A 22,873-nucleotide genomic window follows, 5' to 3' on the forward strand; every position below is an offset into this window, starting at 1 on the left:
AGTTCTGAGGCCCTCACACGACATGCAAAAGAGATCGAACCGATACATGCGTCGGAAGACACCCTTTTGGGGGTGGTTTTTCAGGTGAAAGGGTGTCTTTTCAAAATTGATTTTTAAAAAGTCCAAAAAATATATTGAAATTTATGTAACTTTTATAAATAAAATATATACTGTACTTGTTCTTTTTTTACATATTTACTATCGTAGCAAGCTTATACAAATATGTGATTTATTTTAGTTTAATTCACGGCGTGTATTAATTATATAAGTTTACTCTAAATTAATAATTTATACTTTAAACTTTGCTACCAAGGATATCATAATTTACGTAAATGAGTGAATATTAAATAATAGCAGCAGTCATTATTTTATATCTCCAGGGTCATTAATGTCGCACATCCGTTTTTTGTCTTTTGTCACTACCCACACGGAACAAAAAGCTCTAATGAGGCTTGTAAATTACAGTATTTTGACATAAAATACAAAATATCTTGTAAAACATTCAATTTTTGGGAATCTTACCTTAATACTTTTATGCATAAAATAATAAGACGAATCAATTGGTATAAAGAAAACACATAGTTGCTTTCAAGAAAAGTATGCAGTTGCATGTTGCAAACTACATATTGACACCCTGTATATATATACAGGGTGTCAATTAAGTCCCGGGACGAAAAAATATGTAGTTTGCAACATGCAACTGCATACTTTTTCTTGAAAGCAACTATGTGTTTTCTTTATACCAATTGATTCGTCTTATTATTTTATGCATAAAAGTATTAAGGTAAGATTCCCAAAAATTGAATGTTTTACAAGATATTTTGTATTTTATGTCAAAATACTGTAATTTACAAGCCTCATAACTCGAAAAGTACTTAATGAAAAATAACTTCATTATAGTGTTTTGAAAAGCTCTTGACACCAGCTATTAGATTTTGGAATCAAAAATAGGGGTTTCTATTTAAGAAACCTAACCTAACCTTGAAATGACCTTGAAGGTCAAGCTCAAGGTCAAATTAAAGGTCACCGTTGAATTCCTCGTTGAAAATTACTTCAGAAATGACCTTGACCTTTTTCAAAAATACCTTACATGAGAAAATATTCAGCCGTCCCGGGACTTAATTGACACCCTGTATAATGTACCCATCCCATATTAAATAATTTAGTCTTAAATAATCTATATTTACTATAATAAATAACATTAAATAAATAAATAATATTACAATCAATAAATTTCAATTAGACTTATGTTACTTACATTACAAAACTAGAAAATGGGATTATTATTATTAAATGTACAGCGGAAATGATACTACATTTGTAAGTTTAAAGTCCTCTAAACTTGATGTATTGGCTAATTACGTCAACTTGCTTATAAAAACTGAGCTTCAGCGCTTCATCATTCAGTCTTCAAACGATATTCGATATTACAGTGATACAACGCATTTTCAAATCCAAATATCATAAAAACACGTCGCAACAAGTAAAACCCAATAAAATAAGATAAGTATATTAGCATTTATTTTTCTGCATTTGTATATCCAATAAAACAATTAGAATTATGGGTACCGAAAAAACATATAAATCGTATATTAATACCGAATCCAGTGACGAAATTGTTATTTCTGGTATCGCTGGTAGATTCCCAGACTCAGACAATATAAAACAATTACAAGAAAATTTATTCAACAAAATAAATCTTCTTAGAACAAATCCTCGATGGAATATAGGTAATTAATTTAAAATTATAGCTTTGTATTTATATTTAACTGAGATTAATGGTTTTTCCTTTGTCAGTAATTACAGTAGATAATTCAACATTTCAAAGACATACTTTAAACTATAGTTTTACAATAATAAATATACAGAACATAATACAGTTACAATTCATAAATATATATTTGTTAGAACATCCGGACTTACCAGCTCGCATGGGAACAATTAATAATCTGGAAAAATTTGATGCCGATTTTTTTCATATATCTTTCAAACAAGCAAATTTACTTGATCCTATGATAAGAATGTTACTGGAACACACTTACGAAGCAATTATCGATGCAGGGATCAACCCAAAACAATTACGAGGAAAAAATACTGCAGTAATCGTAGGGACGAGTTACATTGAATCACAAGAGACACTTTTGTATAAAAATTTACAGGTGAAACAAATCATTGATTGATATAGATAGTAAAAATTGATATAGATAGTAAAAAAAATTGCAAATAAATTATAAAAATTATTATTTACATGTATAAATTATTATTGCTTAAATATTGCTATTAGATAAGCAACATAAATATCTTTCATAGCAGTGAACCCACAGTGGCAAATATTTTTTCACATTTTGGATCTAAAAAGACCACGAAATTAAGAAAAATTATTGATTTATGAAAATATAATAGTACAAAATAATTAAAATAAATTATTCACATATTGATTTTCGTAATTACATGACCAATATAAATATAACACTACTTCCTGTAAATTAGATAGGCGGGGGAACCATTGCAGAATGCGCCAAATATGCGGTGGCAAATATGCTATCTCACTCATTCCATCTGAAAGGACCATCCTATGTTGTGGATACTGCCTGCAGCTCTAGTCTATACGCTATTGCTTTTGCATATGATTGTATTATGTCAGGCCGATGCGAGGACGCAATAGTTGGAGCCACAAATCTTTGTTTACATCCTATTACAAATATGCAATTCTTTCGACTTGGTATTATTTTTAGTAAACTTACTTGATTTTATAATACAAGCTAATCTGATATACTATGTTGAAAGAATACATACTGTACATAATTTTAGGTGTTTTATCTTCTGATGGATATTGTAGGCCATTTGATACTGCCGCAAGCGGTTATTCGCGTTCCGAAACCATATCGATAGTATATCTTCAAAAAGCTAAAAATGCAAAAAGAATTTATGCTATATGTAAACAGATTAAACTTAATAATGATGGTTACAAAGAAGAAGGAATAACATATCCATCGACACACATGCAAAGTGCTTTATTAACAGAGTTTTACAATGAATGCGAAGTACCACCATCTTATTTGGATTACATCGAAGCACATGGTACTGGTACCAAAGTTGGCGACCTTGAAGAAATCAATGCTATCCGTTCTGCATCAATGCATAACGTTCTGTGTCAAAATAGAAAAACTCCATTGATGGTAGGATCCGTAAAATCCAACCTTGGTCACGCAGAACCTGCCAGCGGTATCACACAAATCGCTAAGGTAAAACAATTTATTTAAGAAATTATTTCATCATAACATATAGACAAATAGTTTAGAATAACAAACAAATTAAGACATTTAAAACAAATTATCAAAATAATTTTTTTGTGTAATTTGATCCTTATATATTTTTAATGTAACATTTTAGAGACAGAAAGAAATATTTTTAATAATGACTACAAACATTGCTCAAAATAAATATTAAAAAGTTGTAATATTTTTATTTAAATGTTATAATTACTAATTCCATCAATAAAATAGAAACTATAAATTCTTTATTTATTCAAGGAAGATTATCTTTTGGATACAAATAGGCATAAAGATTCTTATGCCGAAGCGTTTTAGTATAGCAAATATTACATACCGTGTTATTAATTATTTAACTGTCTAACAACAACAAAAAAATCAAGTACTATAATTAATTCAAATTTATATATCAAAATTTATTAATTTTTATAGGTGATAATAGCATTTGAAACCGGTTTTGTACCGCCAAACATTAATTTTACATCACCGAGGAACGATATAGACGCCTTAATGGATGGAAGCATTCGTGTCATCACAGAAGCAATGCCGCTGAAAAATGGTTATGTAGGCATAAATTCTTTCGGTTTCGGTGGAGCCAATGCTCACATGTTATTACAATGGAATGTTAAAAAAAAGATTAATAATGGAGTACCTACTGATGATTTACCAAGACTTGTGGTATTGTCTGGATGCACAGAAGAATCAGTAAAATTGTTTTTAGATGATGTAACTATTTCAGCAACAGCACTAACATCATTTCTAACAGCAAAGAACATTATATTACGTATACTACATATATATTTGAAACATTTATTTTGTAGATTGCTAATCATCCTATAGATGTAGAATATATCCGTTTACTACACGACATTCACACAGACGACATAGATGGTCATTCATGGAGAGGATACATTATACTGGATTCTCGGCAAAAAAATTCCATACAAAAAATTCAAAATTGTAAAAGCGTAAAACGATCCATTTGCTTCATTTTCTCTGCCTTCGCAGAATCCCAATGGCCAAAAATGGGTATGTATCCAACATTCAACATTTTTTATATGTACAAATTGAATAATGAAATAATACACAAATTTTTAAATTTTATCAGGTCAAGAGTTATTAAAGTTTCACGCATTTGCGAATGCTGTAAAAATGTGCGATACTATTTTGAAACCATATGATATAAGTATCACAAATATTTTGACGAAAATGGATGTAAAATTAAATGAAAACACTTTACAAACATTTGTTGGTATCATCGCCATTCAGGTATTATACTTTGAAACAGCACATTGTTATATTGTATATAGACGCAAATTTGTAGTGTTTCATCGAGACTCTCGTCTCGTCTCGATTTATTTATGATTTCTTGCTGTATACTTTTCATGTGTCAATGTGTAAATGTTTACGAAAGAAAATATTATCAATAATCTATTATGTATAAATAAATAAATAGTACGTAAATGGTTAGTACCCGTAGTAATTTTTTGGAACTTAGATTAAAAAATGATCGGCAGCTGGACGTAAAAATAAAAATGCTCTGGATGTGCAAGTTTACAATTAATTTTAATTACTTAAATGATGTGTTTATTTAGATTTTTATTTGCAAAACAGAGTACAAATATATTCTTCCCAGCAAACACCAAGTTACAGTTATATAATTGTTAGTTGTAATTTCCCACTCAACAATATAACTGTTATATAATACACGTGTTATATAACAATTATATTATTGAGTGGGAAATTACAACTAACAATTATATAACTGTAACTTGGTGTTTGCTGGGTTATAATAAGGTATTTCTTATTCGACAAATTCAGCGTCGTCAAAAATGTGGCTCGTTAAATCAGAGGATACCCAGGAATTAAGACATAACAATAGACGAGCAGATTTATTATTAAGCCGATTTCGGTATTTTCTGAATAAAGCCCGCCTTAGAAAATAATCGCTCTGTTGGAACGGATGTTGCAGGGATACTAAGAAAATCGCGCCATCTTTGCTAAACATGAGTATGTTGTCTGATTATTTTTCCACTATCGAAATCATGAGACGAGACCGAGACGAGACCGAGACGAGACCGAGACGAGATCAATTGAGACGAGACTGAGACTTGATCATCGAGACTTTTCCGAGACAAGATCGAGATCAACCCAAATCTCGTCTCGTCTCAGAAAAGTGAAACACTACAAATTCGAGTTTATTAATATCTGTTTTTATATTATATTTACTTTATTATAAAATATGTTGATAATAAATTGTATTATGTTTAATGCAATATATTTAATGATTATATTGTTTATTAATTTTGTAGATTTGCTTAGTAGATCTCTTAACATCTATAGACATTATTCCGGATTATATAATTGGTCATTTTGCTGGTGAACTTGGTTGTGCTTACGCAGACGGATGTCTGACAATGGAACAAACTATTCTGTCAGCGTACTTTATTGGTTTAGCATGTGTGAAAGAAAAACTAGTTTACAGCTCTATCGCAGTTGTCAATTTTGATTACAATTCTCTTAAAGGTCTATGTCCAGAGGATATTGAAATAATATGTAGAAACAACCAAAACAGCAATATTGTAACCGGCCCCGCTAAATCTATGCAAGAATTTTTGCGAAAATTGCAGGTATGTTGATTTTTTATCTTTTATAAATTATAGATTTTTCTTTATTAATACGTAATGTACATAATGTTTTTTTTTTTAACAATCGAGTAATAACCTAATTTTTAATTTCAATTTGTCGCACTTACTAATATATATTAATTATTTTTTCATTATTAGAACAGTAACATTGACGTGAAAGCAATCTCCTGCAACAACATGCCGCATCACAGTCGTTACCTCGCTTCTCTGAAATCGCAATTTTTTACGAATTTGAACAAAATAATTGCACAGCCGAAAGAAAGGAGTCCCAAATGGATCAGCACCTCCATACCTCGCAACGAATGGTCCTATCCAACATCAAAATTATGCTCAGCAAGCTACCATATGCGTAGTATATTAAATACCGTTCTTTTTGATCAAACAACGCATATGATTCCAGATGACGCTATAATTATTGAAATTGCACCAAATAGCATTTTACAGGACATTTTGAAAGAATCGGTACATCCAAAAGTAACGAACATTGTACTGACTACGCAAAATGAACCAAATGCTATCGATTTAGTATTGCAAGGAATTGGAGAACTCTACAATTGTGGCCGGCAGCCGCGGATCGCTAATTTGTATCCACCGGTGAATTTTCCGGTTAGCCGAGGCACTCCTATGATCTCTCCATCCATTAGGTACAATATATTTTTAAATTAAACTATTGCTTATGTAAATAAACATATAATTGTATAAACTAACGTTATAATACCATCAGATGGAATCATTCTAAAGATTGGTTTGTATATAAATATGAAACAAAAAATCAAATCAAATCCAAAGAAAGACAAATAGAAATTATAATAAATAGCGAAGATTATAGCTTTATGACCGGTCACGTCATTGACGGAAGAAATTTGTTACCTGCGACAGGCTATCTAATGCTTGTTTGGGAAACTATTGGAATGATGAAGGGTAAAATACACACATCAACACCAATAGTATTTCAAGATATAAAATTTATTCGGGCTACTCATTTATCAAACAATGGCCCTGTGAATTTGGCAATTGCGATACAGAAAGGTATGCGTAAAATTTTATTCTTCCAAAAAAGCTTTTAATAATATAATTACAAGAACATGTAACATTTGATGTAAACTTATTTTAGAAGGCAAATTTGAAGTCACTGAAGGAGACAGCGTTGTTGTAACAGGTGTAGTATACGCTGTATCAAATGCCGAACAAGAAATGGTGCCGAATGATCTATTATCGGTGGATACTGACGAGGAAGAACATATGAGTTCTCGAGACATTTACAAGGAATTAAGGTTACGCGGTTACCAATACAGTGATGCATTTTGTGGCTTAAATAGCGCATCAATCTCAGGTAGCAAAGGGCACATCACTTGGATAGGTAATTGGGTGGCATTCATGGACAACATGCTGCAGATGTATATAATTGGAAAAGATGTCAGAGACTTATATATTCCAACAAGTATTGAAAAATTGGTAATTAATCCTGCACTTCACGAATCAAAATTGGGAGACGTGAAATCCGAAAAAAATAAACGTAAGTTTATTACTTACAACTAAATAAATATTTAAAAAATTATTTTTTAAAACGTAACATTTTCTAAATTGCTATATTGCAGAAGTACCAATACGTGTATATAAAGAAATAGACGTAATTAAATCAGGTGGAATAGAGATACGTGGCCTAAAAGCTACCCCAATTTCTCGCCGAAAACCAATCGGAAATCCCGTCATCGAAGAACATAAATTTATAGCTCACCAAGATCGCGCTGATATTTCGTTAAATGAAGCAATTCGAATATCGACGCAGCTAGCGCTAGAGGATTATCAGATCATTAAAGCAACAGCCATAGAGCTAGTGGAAGATACAGATGATGTAATGTTAGAAGATCTATCATCAACGTTACTGATTGAAGCTTTTGCTGATATTCCTTTAATACAAGCAAATGTTGCTATACTAACATCGCCGAATCGTTTCAAGCTAGAGGAACTGTCTTCAAATGTTTCGGTTGCAGATTTAAACGAACCATTTGTAGGCGACAAAGCTTTGATAGCTACAGGATTTAATCTTTTGACGAAACATCAGAATTCATTAAAAAAACTTTTGCCTCTTTTGAGGGATGGCGGTTATCTCTTAACACGCGAGAAATGCAATCTAAATAAATATGAAAAATATTTGAGTGAATATGCATTAAATGTTATTCTGGAAAAGCGTACGGATAAAGAAATAATTATACTATTGAAGAAAAAGGTTATAATAACAAAAACAATTCTCGTCTATATAAATAATAATAATTTCAATTGGCTCGAAGACTTGAAGCAACTTGTAGACGACGAGAATAAACACGACGGCAATAGCAGAATTGTAATTGTTGGAGAGGGGGACTTTGAATGCGGTTTATTGGGTTTTATTAACTGCTTGAAGAAAGAACCTGGTGGACAATTGGTTAGAGGTGTGCTTATTCAGGACAAGCATGCTCCTAAATTTTCCCTACAAGATCCGTTCTATATGCAACAATTACAAAAAGATATATCTGTCAGCGTTTTGCGACCTAATAAAACTTGGGGATCTTACCGACATTTGCGATTACCGCATCCAGAAGTCGAATCCGTAACTGCCGCTTACGTATGCCAAACGGTATGTGAAACCATTTGCCGAAATTTAAATAATTTATCAATGTGCTATTGACACAATAATATTGTGAATTATCTAGTTTTAAATACTTTAAAAAATTTTTCTAACAAGTCTCGCACTTTATCTAACAACTATATTTATTTATTTATTAAATATTTTCCTATAGGTACATGGTGATTTAAGTTCTTTTTGTTGGATAGAGAACAATATATCTGTCGAATCTCATGGCAAAGATATAGTACGTGTAGTCTATTCGTCCATTAATTTCAAAGATGTAATGCTAGCAACTGGCAAATTAACGTCTGACATAAAGTCGAAACGACTTCAGGACATGAGTCTTGGACTGGAATATGTAGGATACGATAGCAATGGACAACGAGTAATGGGAATTTGTGACAATAAGTATGTAATTAAATAACATACATATACAGGGTGTCTGGCAATAATCGCCCCACCGGTCATATACAGATAGAGGAGATCAAACCGAGTAGAAAAGTACTTTATTATTTTTTTATTTCGACCATTTATTTATCGTAATAAGTACTGAGTAATTAACGAAAAAGGATCGGCGAATCTGCGCGAGTAAAGCGCGCGCGGCGAGAAGAGACAGCCCACTGTTACGTGGTCGCTAGGACGCAAAGATCTAGCGTTACGCACCGCTCGTATGTTGCCGTTGTCATGACAATTGTAGAGCGCTCCTCCCAACGCTTCATCGCGCGCCTAGTGATCGCGTAGCAGTGGGACGTTATTCTCACCGCGCGCGCTTTACTCGTGCGGATTCGCCGTTTTTTTTTCGTTAATTACTCAGTACTTATTACAAAAATAAAAAAAATAGTAAAGGACTTTTCTACTCGGTTTAACCTCCTCTACCTGTATATGACCGGTGGGGTGATTATTGCCAGACACTGTATATCTACTTAATTTATCGTAATACAGAATTTGTGAATAACAAATTTGGTGTTATAGTCTTACATGATTGACACAAATTTATTCAAATAAACAGATAAAATTGTTATTTTGTTTTTTTTTTGTATACGAGGTCGTTATTTTATAATTGTTTAATCATTAATTTAATTAATGTAATAATAATGTTGTTATGATTGAAGGTGCATAGCGAATGTCGTTGTACGAGAGGAAAATTTTTTTTGGAATATACCCGATACATGGACATTTGAGGAAGCGGCTACAGTGCCGTGTATTTACGGCACGAATTATTATGCCTTATATCACTTTGGAAAAATGAAAAAAGGTGATAAAGTACTTATCCATTCTGGCACTGGTGGCATTGGACAATCAGCCATTCATCTCGCTCTTCAGGAAGGATGTCAAGTGTTTACTACCGTGGGCACTGCAGAAAAACGTAAATTCATCAGAAAACTGTTTCCGGCTATTCCCGATGAGCATATTGGAAATTCGCGAGACACTAGTTTCGAACAAATGATAATGCGACAAACAAACGGTCGTGGTGTCGACATTGTATTAAACTCTTTGGCGGAAGAAAAACTTATAGCGTCTGTTCGCTGTTTGGCAAAGAGGGGTCGTTTTCTAGAAATCGGAAAGTTTGACATTATATCCAACAATCCTTTATATATGTCTTTATTTAAAAAAGGTATCAGTTTTTATCCTGTTCTTTTGGATGAATTAATTGGACGCAATCATAAAAATAAATCTCAGTTATACAAATTAATGGCTAAAGGTTTAAAAAATGGAAATATTAAACCTATTCAGTCGACAGTTTTTCCTAAAACGGAAATTGAAGCAGCTTTTAGATACATGGCAAGCGGTAAACACATGGGGAAAGTACGTTTGCAAAAACTAAACATGTCTTATAAATTATTATTAAAAAGATTGTGCGTAACACGTAATAAATTTCATATTTTTAATACAATGATTTGTTTATAGATTATTATAAACATACAAGAGGATGGTAAATCTTTGGATTCACCTGTTCTTGCACACCGTCGTTATTACTGCTGTTGTGCCCTTGGTGATAGGGCACGGGTTCGGGATCTGCCAAGGAGTTAGGCCGGGAATCCGGGAATAATCCTTTGACGTTTTTTTTTAATAAAAAACAGTCTTCCACATATTTATTGATCTCTTGATTCATTACAAATTCCCTTACTTCTATGTAATCTAGGTTCCGTCAGGAATCCTTGCCTTAGTGTAGTATCACGGAGCCCCAAGTTACTCTTATTCACTTTTAACGAATTGTTATAATTCGCGTTCTTCTAGATTTGTGGTCCCAACGGACATACGTCCGTTTCTTGTGACTGATAGTTTTAGACCCGCCGTCGTGATCTCGCGACGGCGATTTTATATATGTGAAACTGCACTTGATTGCAGTTTTAACGATCTAACTTGCTGACGAAATTCGATCGTTCGTCAGCATTGTCGCGTAAAAAGTGAATTAGGTTTTAATTTTCGCTGCGCGATTTATCCGGTGTCTCGCATGAGCCGGAAACTGAATATTAGATATCTTAATCTGATATGCAATAGATATTTTCTTATATTTTATTAATATATATATATTTTATTATTAATAATTGGTTGTGGTTCTTTGGACCCACAACATCCTCCCCCCGTTGAGAAAAGAAAACGAGGAGATACGAGTTTTCGTAACCTTGAGGCTCCATTTATTTATTCTAAAATGGATTTCGTTCTTTCCATAGTTTTATTCCTAATATAATGGCAAGTATTATGGCAATTACAACAGCTATGCTACTTGTTGTCATAGGATAGACAAATGCTTGTTCTGCGAATGGATTTTTTAGATTGTCGTTAACATCTTTATTTATTTCCTCAAGTTTATTACTGAGGTCCATTAATTCTTTCGGATCTTGTATAATTTTTTTAAATTTTAGTCCTTGCAATAGACTTTTCTTATTTTGTGTATTCTGATCTTTGCTAAATGTTAAATTAAAATTTGGTAAATAAGTTTGTATATTCGCGATTTGCTCAACGTTTTTTGTTTTTATTGTCATATCTGTTGCAATTACCTTACAGTTTTCTTTTAACGTTATGTTTCCTGTTCGCTTAATTACTACAACAGTTTCTTTATTATTTTTACAATGTATATATATTTGTTGTTCCTTAAGTGTAGAGTACAACCATGTGTTTTTAATGCTATCCATAAAGTTTGATTACTCTTAATATAACGCTTATCGCAATTATCCGCATTTTTTGTTATATGTGAGTACGTTTGTATTTCGCAAAGAGAATTTGTGTTTACAATATAAATAGGACTATAAGGTTCGCATAAATATGTATTGTGTACATTGATACATTTATTTAAGTTTTCTTTTGTTATAGTCATGTATGTCGGTCCGTCTGTACTTATCGCGATTATATGTTGATTTACTTCAGTGAAAACGAAAATATTGTCATGGTCATGTATAGGTAAAGGAATTATTTTTATTATTTTGTATTTTGTCTTTTGAAAGGGTCTTGTGATTCTCGCGAGTGCTACTGTGTGTCAGTTCTTGTTAGATCGTGTCTAATGATGGATCCTTCTTTTGAAAATTTAATTATTATTGTGCGGCCTACGACCGGCCAGTGAGTGGTGATTGTGCGTGAGTTAACTACGGCGGAGCTATTGGAGGACGTAGTTCCTGCTTACGTTCAGGGTTCGGTGGAGCGATGTCATATTCGCTGCGAAAGAACGGCTCTTACCCTTGAACTCATCGAAGGGTTGCGTAGTGCGGTGTCGAGGCAGTTTCGATTTGGTGGGCATCGTCGTCGTCGTGTGGGGTATTTAGAGTGGCGACGTGCAATGTTGGCCATACTCGAGGCGACTTGCACCCTGAATCGGATTTTTTGGCTCCAGGAGGAGGCCAGCGAGAACGAGGATTATCCTGATTCTCCATAATGCGGTAAGTGTGATTTAGTTTTTCGATAAAATGCTTAATGCGGTTTGCATGCACCAGCATTGTTTTTCGCCCCTTTTTTATGATGTAGTTAACGCTTGATTTTTTCTCAATTACTATGTAAGGTCCTGTCCATAACGCGTCAAGTTTTTTCGAGCGTCCTCGTCTTAGTGTTTCGTCGTATAATAATACCTTGTCGCCTGCTCTAAGTGTGCTTATATTAGCCTTTTTGTCGTAGCTTTCTTTTGACTTTGCTTTCTCCTCTTGCATGTTCGCTTTCGCTACCTGGTGTGCTGTACGCAATCTTTCTTTGAACTCGGATATGTAGTCATCATACGTATACGTTAATTTCGGAGGACATGTCAGGGCCGTAGGGAGCGTAACCTGGTGTCCGTACAACAGTTCAAATGGCGTATAACCTGTCGCTGTATGTGGTGTAGTATTGTATGTAAACATCGCGTAGGGCAGCCATTCGTCCCAATCGGTCTGATCTCCGTTTATGTAGTGTCGCAAGTACTCTGCTAGTGTCCTGTGCGATCTTTCGAGCGCGCCGTTACTTTCCGGGTGGTACGCGCTTGTACGAATCTTCTCAATTTTTAACAGTTTGCAAGTGCTCTTAAACACTTCGCTCATAAAATTCGTTCCCTGGTCGGTGAGAATTTTATCAGGCACTCCGTATTCCAAAATTATTTTTGTAACGAATGCCTTCGCTACTGTACCAGCTTCCTGATTTTCGATGGGCATTGCCTTGCTCAATTTCGTGAAATGATCTTGGAATGTTAGTACGTATTTGTTTCCGGTTAGAGTTACGGTTAACGGTCCTACTATATCTAGTGCGCATTTTTCGAATGGCCTATCCGGAGTATCGGTAATAATCATTGGCGTTTTACTTCGCCGTTTTAATTTATTCTTTTGGCAATGCTCGTATTTGGCGATGTATTGTTTTACGTCTTTTGTTAACCCTTTCCAGTTGTGAGTTAAACGGATTCGATTTATGGTGCGTTGCACGCCTTGATGCCCGCCTATCGGTGCATCATGATACTCATATAATATTTGCTGTTTCTCTTCCTCCGTGTACCTTTTTATCTCTTTTTCGCTATCTCTTTCTTCTTCTTCTTCGTCACTCTCTTTCTCCTTGTCGATTATATGTATAGCGTGAGCGACGTTGCGACTTAGTGCGTCAGCATTTGTATTGTATTTTCCGGCTTTGTGTACGATTTCATAGTCGTACTCTTCCAATTTCAGTCTCCATCTAATTAGACGAGATCCTGGATCGGTCACGTTAAACAACCAAATTAGCGGTTTATGGTCGGTGACAATTTTAAATTTGGTCCCGTATAGGTACGGTCGAAAATGTTTGACCGCCCACACAATCGCGAGTAATTCTTTTTCCGTCGTGTTATAATTTTGTTCTGCACGAGAAAGAATTCTGCTAGCATAAGCTATTGGTCGGTCTTGTCCTATCATTCCTTGTGACAAGATACCTCCTATCGCGAAATCCGATGCGTCGGTAGTTAGTATAAATTCATCGTTGAAATTTGGGTACTGCAAGACGGGGGCGGTAATTAGTTTCTCTTTTAGATTGTCAAAAGCTTTTTGCTGCTCTTGTGTCCACTCGAATTTTACTCCCTTTTTAACTAATTTTGTGAGTGGTTTGACTATTTTCGAAAAATTTTCGATAAACCGTCTATAATAGCCCGCCAGTCCTATGAATGATTGCACATCCTTGACTCGTTTTGGCGTAGGGAAATTCTTTACTGCCTGGATTTTTCCAGGGTCAGGCATAATTCCATGTTCGGTAATTATGTGTCCTAAATATGCCACTTCTTTTCTAAGAAATTCACACTTGTCCGGCTGTAATTTCAGATTATTGTCGCGTATTTTTTGTAATACTTCTAATAGTCGCCGGTTGTGGTCTTCTAAACTAGCGCCGTATATCACGATGTCGTCTAAATAGACCAGACACCGTATTCCTTGTATGCCCGCCAGAATAGTATTCATTAATCTTTGAAACGTTGCCGGGGCATTCTTTAGTCCGAACGGCATCCGATTAAATTCATAATGCCCGTAGGGCGTTGAAAAAGCCGTTTTTTGCTTATCTCTGTCTGCCATGGGTATTTGATGATAGCCCGATGCCAGATCTAACGTTGTAAAATATTTCGAATTCCCTAGTTGGTCCAAAATATCTGTTATATTTGGCAGTGGAAAAGAGTCTCCGACTGTTAGGTCGTTTAATTTTCGGAAATCGACCACGACTCTCATTTTAGGTTTTCCCGAAGCGTCTGTTTTCTTCGGTACCACCAAAAGTGGTGCGTTCCATTGGCTCGAGCTTGGACGTACGATATCGTTTCTTAACATTTCCTGTACCTGTCTATTTACTTCGGCCTTATGCTTCTCCGGTAATCTATACGGTCGCGTATTCGCGGGTGCCGTACCGGCTTGAGTTACGATCTCGTGTTGCAGTGCCTCGGTGCAGGTCAGGGGTTCTCCGTCCAAATGGAATACATTATCGAAATCTTCGCAGATTTTAAGTAGAGTTTTTCGCTCTTCGTTATTTAAGTGATCGAGACGAAGCGCCTCTTTAATTCGTTGCATGCGTGACAAGGGAATTTCCTTCGGTATATACGTCTGAGCTATTAATATCTCGGCATTTTCTTCTGTCTTTACTTCTTCAATTTCTACTACTGGAGCTTGCATTTCTATTTTAGTTTCGGTAGTATTTATTATGCTAATCGGGCAACTATTATTTTTTGGCTCGACTAGGCAATTTCCGATAAATATTCCTGGTCTAGTTTCCACTGCTTGGATTATTCCTGCTGTGTTTTCTTTAGTTATGGCTGTTATAATAGTTTCGCTTCTAGCTTCTAAAGTAAACTTTTTGCATGGAAAAAGCGTAAATAAATTTTTATCGATGCGTAGTTTTTTGGTAGTATAGTCCCAAGATGCTTGATATTTTTGTAGGAAGTCGGCTCCGAGGATTCCGTCATATTCGATAGGAAAGTCGTCTTTTATCACGTTTAATTCATGTTTAACATTTCTTGTTTTTAACGGAATAGTTGCTTGCATTACGCCTATAGTATCCGCTTTGTGCCCTGTTGCGCCAATGATTGTTATCTTTTTATCGTATATTATGGTTTCATCTTTCAATTTATTCAATTTTATTAGACTCATGGTAGCTCCTGTGTCGATCAACATATTTATTTTATCGTCAATCACTTCATTCATGGGTAGTGAAATCAGATCGAGCTCAGTGTGTGCATGATTTATCTCATCAGCTGTTAGTACCTTATGCTCTCGTACTGTCTTAGCTGTTGCTTTAATTGTTTTCCTTTCTGCATCGTCGTCCTCAGTCTCGCGATGCTTATTAGTTTTATTTATGGTATTTCGCGTGTTTGATTCTTCATTTATTTTCTTATTTTTAGTATATTCCGGTTTTCCGTTTAATATCCAACATTCGGTACGGTTATGTCCGGATTTCTTGCAATAATTACAATGTTTATCCAGCGTATTAAATCTTGATCCGCTCGGTTTAGGCAAAGTGAATTGATTACCGTAGCGGCTCGTTCGGCAATCGCGACCGTAATGTCCTTGCTTGCCGCATTTATGGCATTGAATTGCCTTAGGATTATTAAAACTTTTATTCGCGTTGTACGCGGAATCACGTGGTCTCTTTAATTTTTCCTCTGCTTTGGCCCCTTCGATGGCTTCTTGCAGGGTTGCATATCGTTGCGCGCGTATTATCATTCGTATATCCTCGCGCAGTCCATACACAAAGTTTTGTAGCGCTAGCTGTTTAACTGTATCTAATATAGTGCGTTTATCTTGCGGTGTCTTTCCTGGACTGTCTGTTAGAGATTCGTATAGCTGCATCGCTAAATGGTCTGCTCGTGCCCCATATTCTACTGCACTTTCTCCGGGTCGTTGTTTCAAATGATTAAATTCAATTTGAATCGATGCAGGATTTTTCTTAGGGTAGTAAAAGCTTTCCAGTTCGTTTTTTAACTGTTCAAACGATCTGATATCTTTGATCTCAAAATTTATTAATGCTCTGCCTTGCAATTTAGTCGACATTATGACGTCGAGTAGCTCGTCTGCGAACTCGGGCTTTACATACTTCATTGCACATGTACAAGCGCTTAGAAATGATTTTAAGTTCGTTCGTGACGTACCGTCAAAAATAGGTATTAAATTTATCGCGTTTTTTGATGTCATGTAGCGTTGTGCGTCAGTGGATTGTCTGTTTCGTATGTCTTCAGTAGTTCGACCGTATGAAATGTCGGTTTCGCGTTCTTGTCGTGGATTTCGTTCGTGATGATGCGCATGAAGATACTCAAATAATGTCGCGATCTGTTCGCGCATTTCGTGCATTGTTTCTTCTAGTGCTGAAATCTGATTTTTATTTTTTGGGCGTGTTCCCGTTCGAAGTCCGCTGGCTTCGTTTTCTCTTGTATTTTGCTCCATTAATGCGGATATTTCGTTTTCTATTTCGATGTCTGCCTCACTCTTCCTTCTTTGAGACATTTTTTCGTTTCTTCTTTCACGGATTTCGTTCGGATCAAATATGCTACTATCGTATGATGTTAGCTCAAACTCGCTGTAATCTGACACGCGGCTTGGTGTTTTACTAATGTAAGGTCTAGTCTTTTTAGTTTTTACTTCTATCACGGTATCGTTAAGAGCGGGAATTAAACTTGAATCGATATCTTCGAAAGTGTAATCTCGTTTAGTTTCTATGTTTGCATCCAATTCGTCGTCGGTATCACCGTCCGAGTTTGTGTATTGTAATGTACGGCGTACGTTATCGCTTATGTCGCGAGTCGCGTCTTCGATAACGCGTATCGGGTTTAACGCTGTGCGGATTGCGTGTCGCGCTTGGTTGCTTAATAGCCACGACCTATTTCGTATGGGACCGGGGTCGCTTTCGCTTTTGTACATTCACGCGTTTTTATATTTTATATAATGGTTCGGACTTACAGTAGTAGTAGTATGATCGCTCGCATGTTGCCTCGTCCTTAGCTGCGGTTCGCTGTCCGGCTGTAGATCGTAGGCTGTAGGTGTAGGTCGCTCGGCTGCTTTCTGCGGCTGGCTCCTATTTCGCTGACTCCGCTCGGCACTGCTTGGCTCTGGATAGTCTGCTGCTGCGCTGCTACTCTGCTTACCGTTGCGTTGGTCGGGGTCTTCTCGTTTCAATAATCTCCGTATTGAAACTTGTCCGCCGACTATTTTGCACTTAATTTTCGGCTGCTTACTGCTGCGTTGGTCGGGGTCTTCTCGTTTCAATAATCTCCGTATTGAAACTTGTCCGCCGACTAATTTTCACTCACTTAAAATTTTTTCTTTTTGTTTCAGGCTCTGGACTTTCCGGGTTCCTGGTCCCGAAGGAGAGGCAGATCCCACCGCTGCCACCAGAATTTTGTTGTGCCCTTGGTGATAGGGCACGGGTTCGGGATCTGCCAAGAAGTTAGGCCGGGAATCCGGGAATAATCCTTTGACGTTTTTTTTTAATAAAAAACAGTCTTCCACATATTTATTGATCTCTTGATTCATTACAAATTCCCTTACTTCTATGTAATCTAGGTTCCGTCAGGAATCCTTGCCTTAGTGTAGTATCACGGAGCCCCAAGTTACTCTTATTCACTTTTAACGAATTGTTATAATTCGCGTTCTTCTAGATTTGTGGTCCCAACGGACATACGTCCGTTTCTTGTGACTGATAGTTTTAGACCCGCCGTCGTGATCTCGCGACGGCGATTTTATATATGTGAAACTGCACTTGATTGCAGTTTTAACGATCTAACTTGCTGACGAAATTCGATCGTTCGTCAGCATTGTCGCGTAAAAAGTGAATTAGGTTTTAATTTTCGCTGCGCGATTTATCCGGTGTCTCGCATGAGCCGGAAACTGAATATTAGATATCTTAATCTGATATGCAATAGATATTTTCTTATATTTTATTAATATATATATATTTTATTATTAATAATTGGTTGTGGTTCTTTGGACCCACAACACTGCCTAAGCGATAGAACTTACATTATACTAGGCGGCTTGGGTGGATTTGGTTTAGAATTAACTGACTGGCTGATACTTAGAGGGGCTAAGAATGTCCTACTAACTTCGGAAACTGGAATAAAAAATGGCTATCAGCGAATGAGGATTGAGTTATGGAAATCGTACGGTGTAAACGTGCAGATAGTTAAAAACGCAAATCTTGCTAATCTCGAAGAATGTGAACATTTTCTACAAATGGCGGAGAAACAAGCACCAATAGATGCGATATTTAATCTTGCTGTGGTTTTGAAAGATTGTCTACTTAGGAACCAAACCATGGAAACTTTCACGGCATCTTTCCTGTCGAAAGCCTGGATGACACAGACATTAGATAAAGCATCTAGAAAGATCTGTTTAAAACTTCGACATTTTGTAATGTTTTCTTCCGTTTCTTGCGGAAAAGGGAACGCTGGACAAACTAATTATGGGATGGCCAATTCCATCATGGAAAGAGTGTGTGAAAAAAGAGCGGAGGAAGGACTACCGGGATTGGCAATTCAATGGGGAGCTGTAGGTGACGTAGGGCTCGTTGCTGACATGCAGGAAAACAATAAAGAGTTAGTTATTGGCGGTACCCTGCAGCAAAAAATATCTTCCTGCCTTGTAGAACTTGAGAAATTTTTGCTCCAAAACCGACCAATCGTAAGCAGCATGATCGTAAGTGAAAAGAAAACGCGGTTATCCGGATTAGACAACATAGTGGAAATCGTTGCTAATATTATGAGTAAGAATTAACAAACAGATTACTTTCTTTCATTGCCTACTTAGAACGTGATAATTTTTGCATGCATTATTTACTTTGATATCACAACATCCCAAAAGTCATTGTTGCACGCACAAATGCGTACACAAACATATATACGCAAACTTTCATGTACAATATAATAAGTCATAACATTTCTATGAATTTTGTATTGCAGATATAAGAAATATGAAAATAATTAATCAAAATACATCTTTGGCTGAACTTGGAATGGATTCCATGATGACTGTGGAAATCAGACAAACATTCGAACGAGAATTTGATATCTTGCTCACTCCACGAGAACTACGAACCCTCACATTTGCAAAACTGATTGAAATGTCCAATGTAAACGTTAGCAACGAGACACAAACTGAAGAGGCAACTGAAGCGGCAACTGATATAAATAAGACATATCTTACGAAAGAACAGAAATTGTTATTTGGTGTTTTGAGAAATCAAGATTTTGTTTCAGAAATTTGTTTAGATCTTCCGACCAACACAGTGGATAATTCAACTCATGTATTTTTTATACCAGGACTTGATGGCTGCGGAACAATATTTAATCATTTAACGCTAAGAATTAAATTTTCGGCAACATCCTTGCAATATGGCTACATCGGTGTTGCAAACACTTTATCCGAGATGGCTGATCATCTCTTAATGGTATGTAATTGTAATTAAATGTTTTGCAAAAGTATATAATCACAGTTAGTAATAATTTGTATTGTTTTTATTTGAAAGTTTTATTTAATGTTTTGCCTAACTATGCGTTTAAGTTCCTTAAAATTTACATTTTTCATGTTATATTTTCAAAATTTATTCTGTCCTACTTTCTTGTTTTTATAATTATTAAAATTTTTCTATAGACGCGGAGACAGTATTATACCATATTTAACCATAACAATATCATTATCAGAAATTGGATTTTTACAGTGCTATCCGTGCATGGTGTCTTGACAATTATATTTGTTACTATTAAAATTTTTATATTGTCATATGATTTTGGAATAGAAAATGGCATTTAGCTTACAGATGCAAAAGTTGCTAAATAAATTTATTTTTGTCTTTGTTTCTTCAGTGCATATCATCACGAATAAGAGACAAAAAGAAAGTCGTAATAACAGGATATTCTTTCGGTTCTTTACTTGCAATTGAACTAATAAGAAGATTGGAGGCTACGGATACTAAAAGTCGATTAGTTCTCATCGATGGAAGTCCGGAATATATAATGAGTAGTGAAATCAATAAGTTTTGCTATATGAGCGATGAAGAAATTCAAATTAATATTATGATCATTATTCTAAAGATTTATGAAACAGAAATCGATGAAGAGGTAAGACTCCATTATTTATATTTTTGAATTAATTAAATTAATACATTTTTTATTGCAGATATTTTATGTATGCCTTATTTTTTACTGTCAGTTTTATATTGTAAATATTTCTCATTTTATGTTAAGTTGATTTTAAAAGTAGAACGTATAATTTGACAGGTTCTATTAGAATTAAGAAAATGTGAAACTTGGGAAGAAAGATTTGAAGTTTTCGCTCAATACTTTTCAAAAGAAAATTCACTTCTGTCACGCCCTAATTTACAAACATTGTATGCAACAATTTATAAAAACATATTGTCTATTCGGCAATATGATTCTTCTACATTACTGCGTATTAAATCACCCATAACGTTGTTAAAACCTACGTTGTCATATGCACCTGAACTCGAAGAGGATTATGGTTTATATAAGGTATTTTAAGAAAACATTTTATCAGTATTCATTATTTAATATACCAAATTTTACAATATTTTTGATAAAATTTATAACGTTTAAGATAACTGAAAATAAGGTGGTAGTACATTACGTCAAAGGTAGTCACGTGACGATCTTAGCAAACGAGAAAGTGGCGGCTGTAATTAATGAAGAAGCGTTTTAATGTAAGTAATTTTATTATTGACGTTAACAACTATAAAATCTTATTTAAAATAAATGTTGTTACTGTTTCTGAAGTCACATGCATTACTGTGATTAATTTTGTAACTATGTGAAAAATTTTTATTCAATTTTTTTATCTTATTTGCTTTAGATTGCACATTAAAAAATTATTACAAAATATTAATTAAAATATTTTGTTATTTTGATAAATATATGCATGTGAAATTTTATGTATTATATGAGTTCTATTTATTATTATTAGTACATTTGCATAAAATATACAATTGCCATGTCTCTACTCAAACTATTATATTTCAGAATGAGGCTTACGCAACCGTAACAGAAGTACATTTTTCGCTAACGGGTCAATACAAAGTTCAACTTGTTTGTCGTACGGTTTATGAGACGTACAACGATAACAAAAGGATAGATTTTGTATCTTCTATTCTATGATATCATCGTACTTTGGTTTTTTGTTTTAAATAAAGAATTTAATATTCTTTACTGGAAACGGAATTTTGTGTAATCTTTTGTGGTGGAGGAATGTGAGCAATGTTTAAAATTAAAATTCAAACTGTGGTTTCAAAATTATTTAATTATAGAAATAATAAAGTAGAGATGCACCGGATACCGGATATGTATCCGGTTATCCTGTATTATCCGGCCTCTGCCGAATAATACTGGATAGCCGGATATTTTCTTTTATCCGGCCGGATACCGAAAATCCAAATGTGACTAATGCGAGTATTACCGAAGAAATAGCTAATGGACAAGTTGAATTTCAAAGAAAACTTAGTGACAGATCTAAGAAAAAAAGGCAAATATATCAAACTGAACTCAAGAAATATTTAGTATTACCGCTAACAAAAAGAACAGACAATCCCATATCGTGATGGAAAAAACATCATTCTAAATTTCCAAATTAAAAAAATCTTGTTTTTTGAAATATTTAAGGCTCCTGGTCCCGTAGCCGTGAACTTCGCGTTGACAGTGGCGACATAATTGTGGTAGGAATAAAAACCTAGTCGAATTTACCTAGTCGATTTATTGTATAAGTAAATAGTGTAACAGTTTGACCTAATCAATTGATACGATAAAAGTAAATTACTGAATAACATACAAAATGCTAATTTATAATTCAAAAATTTGTTTACAAAAAAATAAACGCGATAAATACAGAATATATATAGCTTAGTACCGTTACCGACATGTCCATATGACAGAAATTCTCATGCAGCGTCTTAGGTGGAGAATCGATGAACTATTAGACGTGAAAAAATGACATGTTGACTACCCAATTTATTCTTGCGTGCCATTTCGTTAATATTCGTTAAATGTTAGTGCTGTGATATGTGACGTGTTCATGAAACCTGTAAAATTATCCGAAAACTAAGATTAGCAGGGAAAGCCCAACGTAGAAGGAGTATTTTCTACTCATACAGACAGCTGTCAACCGTGTGTTTTCTCGCATAATTAGGCTTCGCTTCACGGTTGATTTAACGATTGTTTATAACCTGTCAAGGAAAAAGCATAGTTTTCGGACAATTTTACAGGTGTCTTAAAGCGATCTAGAGTGTTACTTTGTTAAATTATTATTTTATTTAGAAATGGCACGCAAGAATTCTCGGCGTGTCATTTCTCGCTTCTGACGTCACGAATCTAATATGGCTGCGGTGACTACCCAGGAGCCTTAAGTGCTCCACCTTCTTCAGTAAATTCAGAAAAACTATTTAGTTCCGCAGGGAACGTT

At 34.9% G+C, this 22,873-nt stretch overlaps 1 protein-coding gene across 1 annotated transcript; it reads left to right on the forward strand.

Annotated features, from left to right (window-relative positions):
* Positions 1 to 1,447: 1,447 nt before the first annotated feature.
* Positions 1,448 to 21,634, forward strand: LOC136996931 (fatty acid synthase-like). The gene is made up of 22 exons (XM_067348014.1): positions 1,448 to 1,730; positions 1,909 to 2,159; positions 2,491 to 2,722; positions 2,812 to 3,245; positions 3,705 to 3,998; positions 4,094 to 4,301; positions 4,381 to 4,541; positions 5,585 to 5,902; positions 6,059 to 6,564; positions 6,645 to 6,949; positions 7,035 to 7,436; positions 7,519 to 8,537; positions 8,701 to 8,936; positions 9,641 to 10,334; positions 10,437 to 10,509; positions 12,231 to 12,234; positions 18,418 to 19,172; positions 19,369 to 19,856; positions 20,272 to 20,526; positions 20,686 to 20,937; positions 21,023 to 21,125; positions 21,442 to 21,634. The coding sequence occupies exons 1-21, from the start codon at positions 1,562 to 1,564 to the stop codon at positions 21,122 to 21,124; spliced, it is 7,158 nt and encodes a 2,385-aa protein (XP_067204115.1). The 5' UTR covers positions 1,448 to 1,561; the 3' UTR covers position 21,125; positions 21,442 to 21,634.
* Positions 21,635 to 22,873: the final 1,239 nt, after the last annotated feature.

Source organism: Linepithema humile, chromosome 1 (genome assembly GCF_040581485.1).
Source record: "Linepithema humile isolate Giens D197 chromosome 1, Lhum_UNIL_v1.0, whole genome shotgun sequence".
NCBI lineage: Eukaryota > Metazoa > Arthropoda > Insecta > Hymenoptera > Formicidae > Linepithema > Linepithema humile.

Bases quoted from the DNA above. Each gene is read 5' to 3' on its own strand.
- LOC136996931 (XM_067348014.1), top strand. From the start codon at position 1,562: ATGGGTACCGAAAAAACATATAAATCGTATATTAATACCGAATCCAGT. The intron at 4,542-5,584 runs GTATTATACTTT...TTAATTTTGTAG, and splicing joins TTGGTATCATCGCCATTCAG to ATTTGCTTAGTAGATCTCTT. The intron at 6,565-6,644 runs GTACAATATATT...TAATACCATCAG, and splicing joins ATGATCTCTCCATCCATTAG to ATGGAATCATTCTAAAGATT.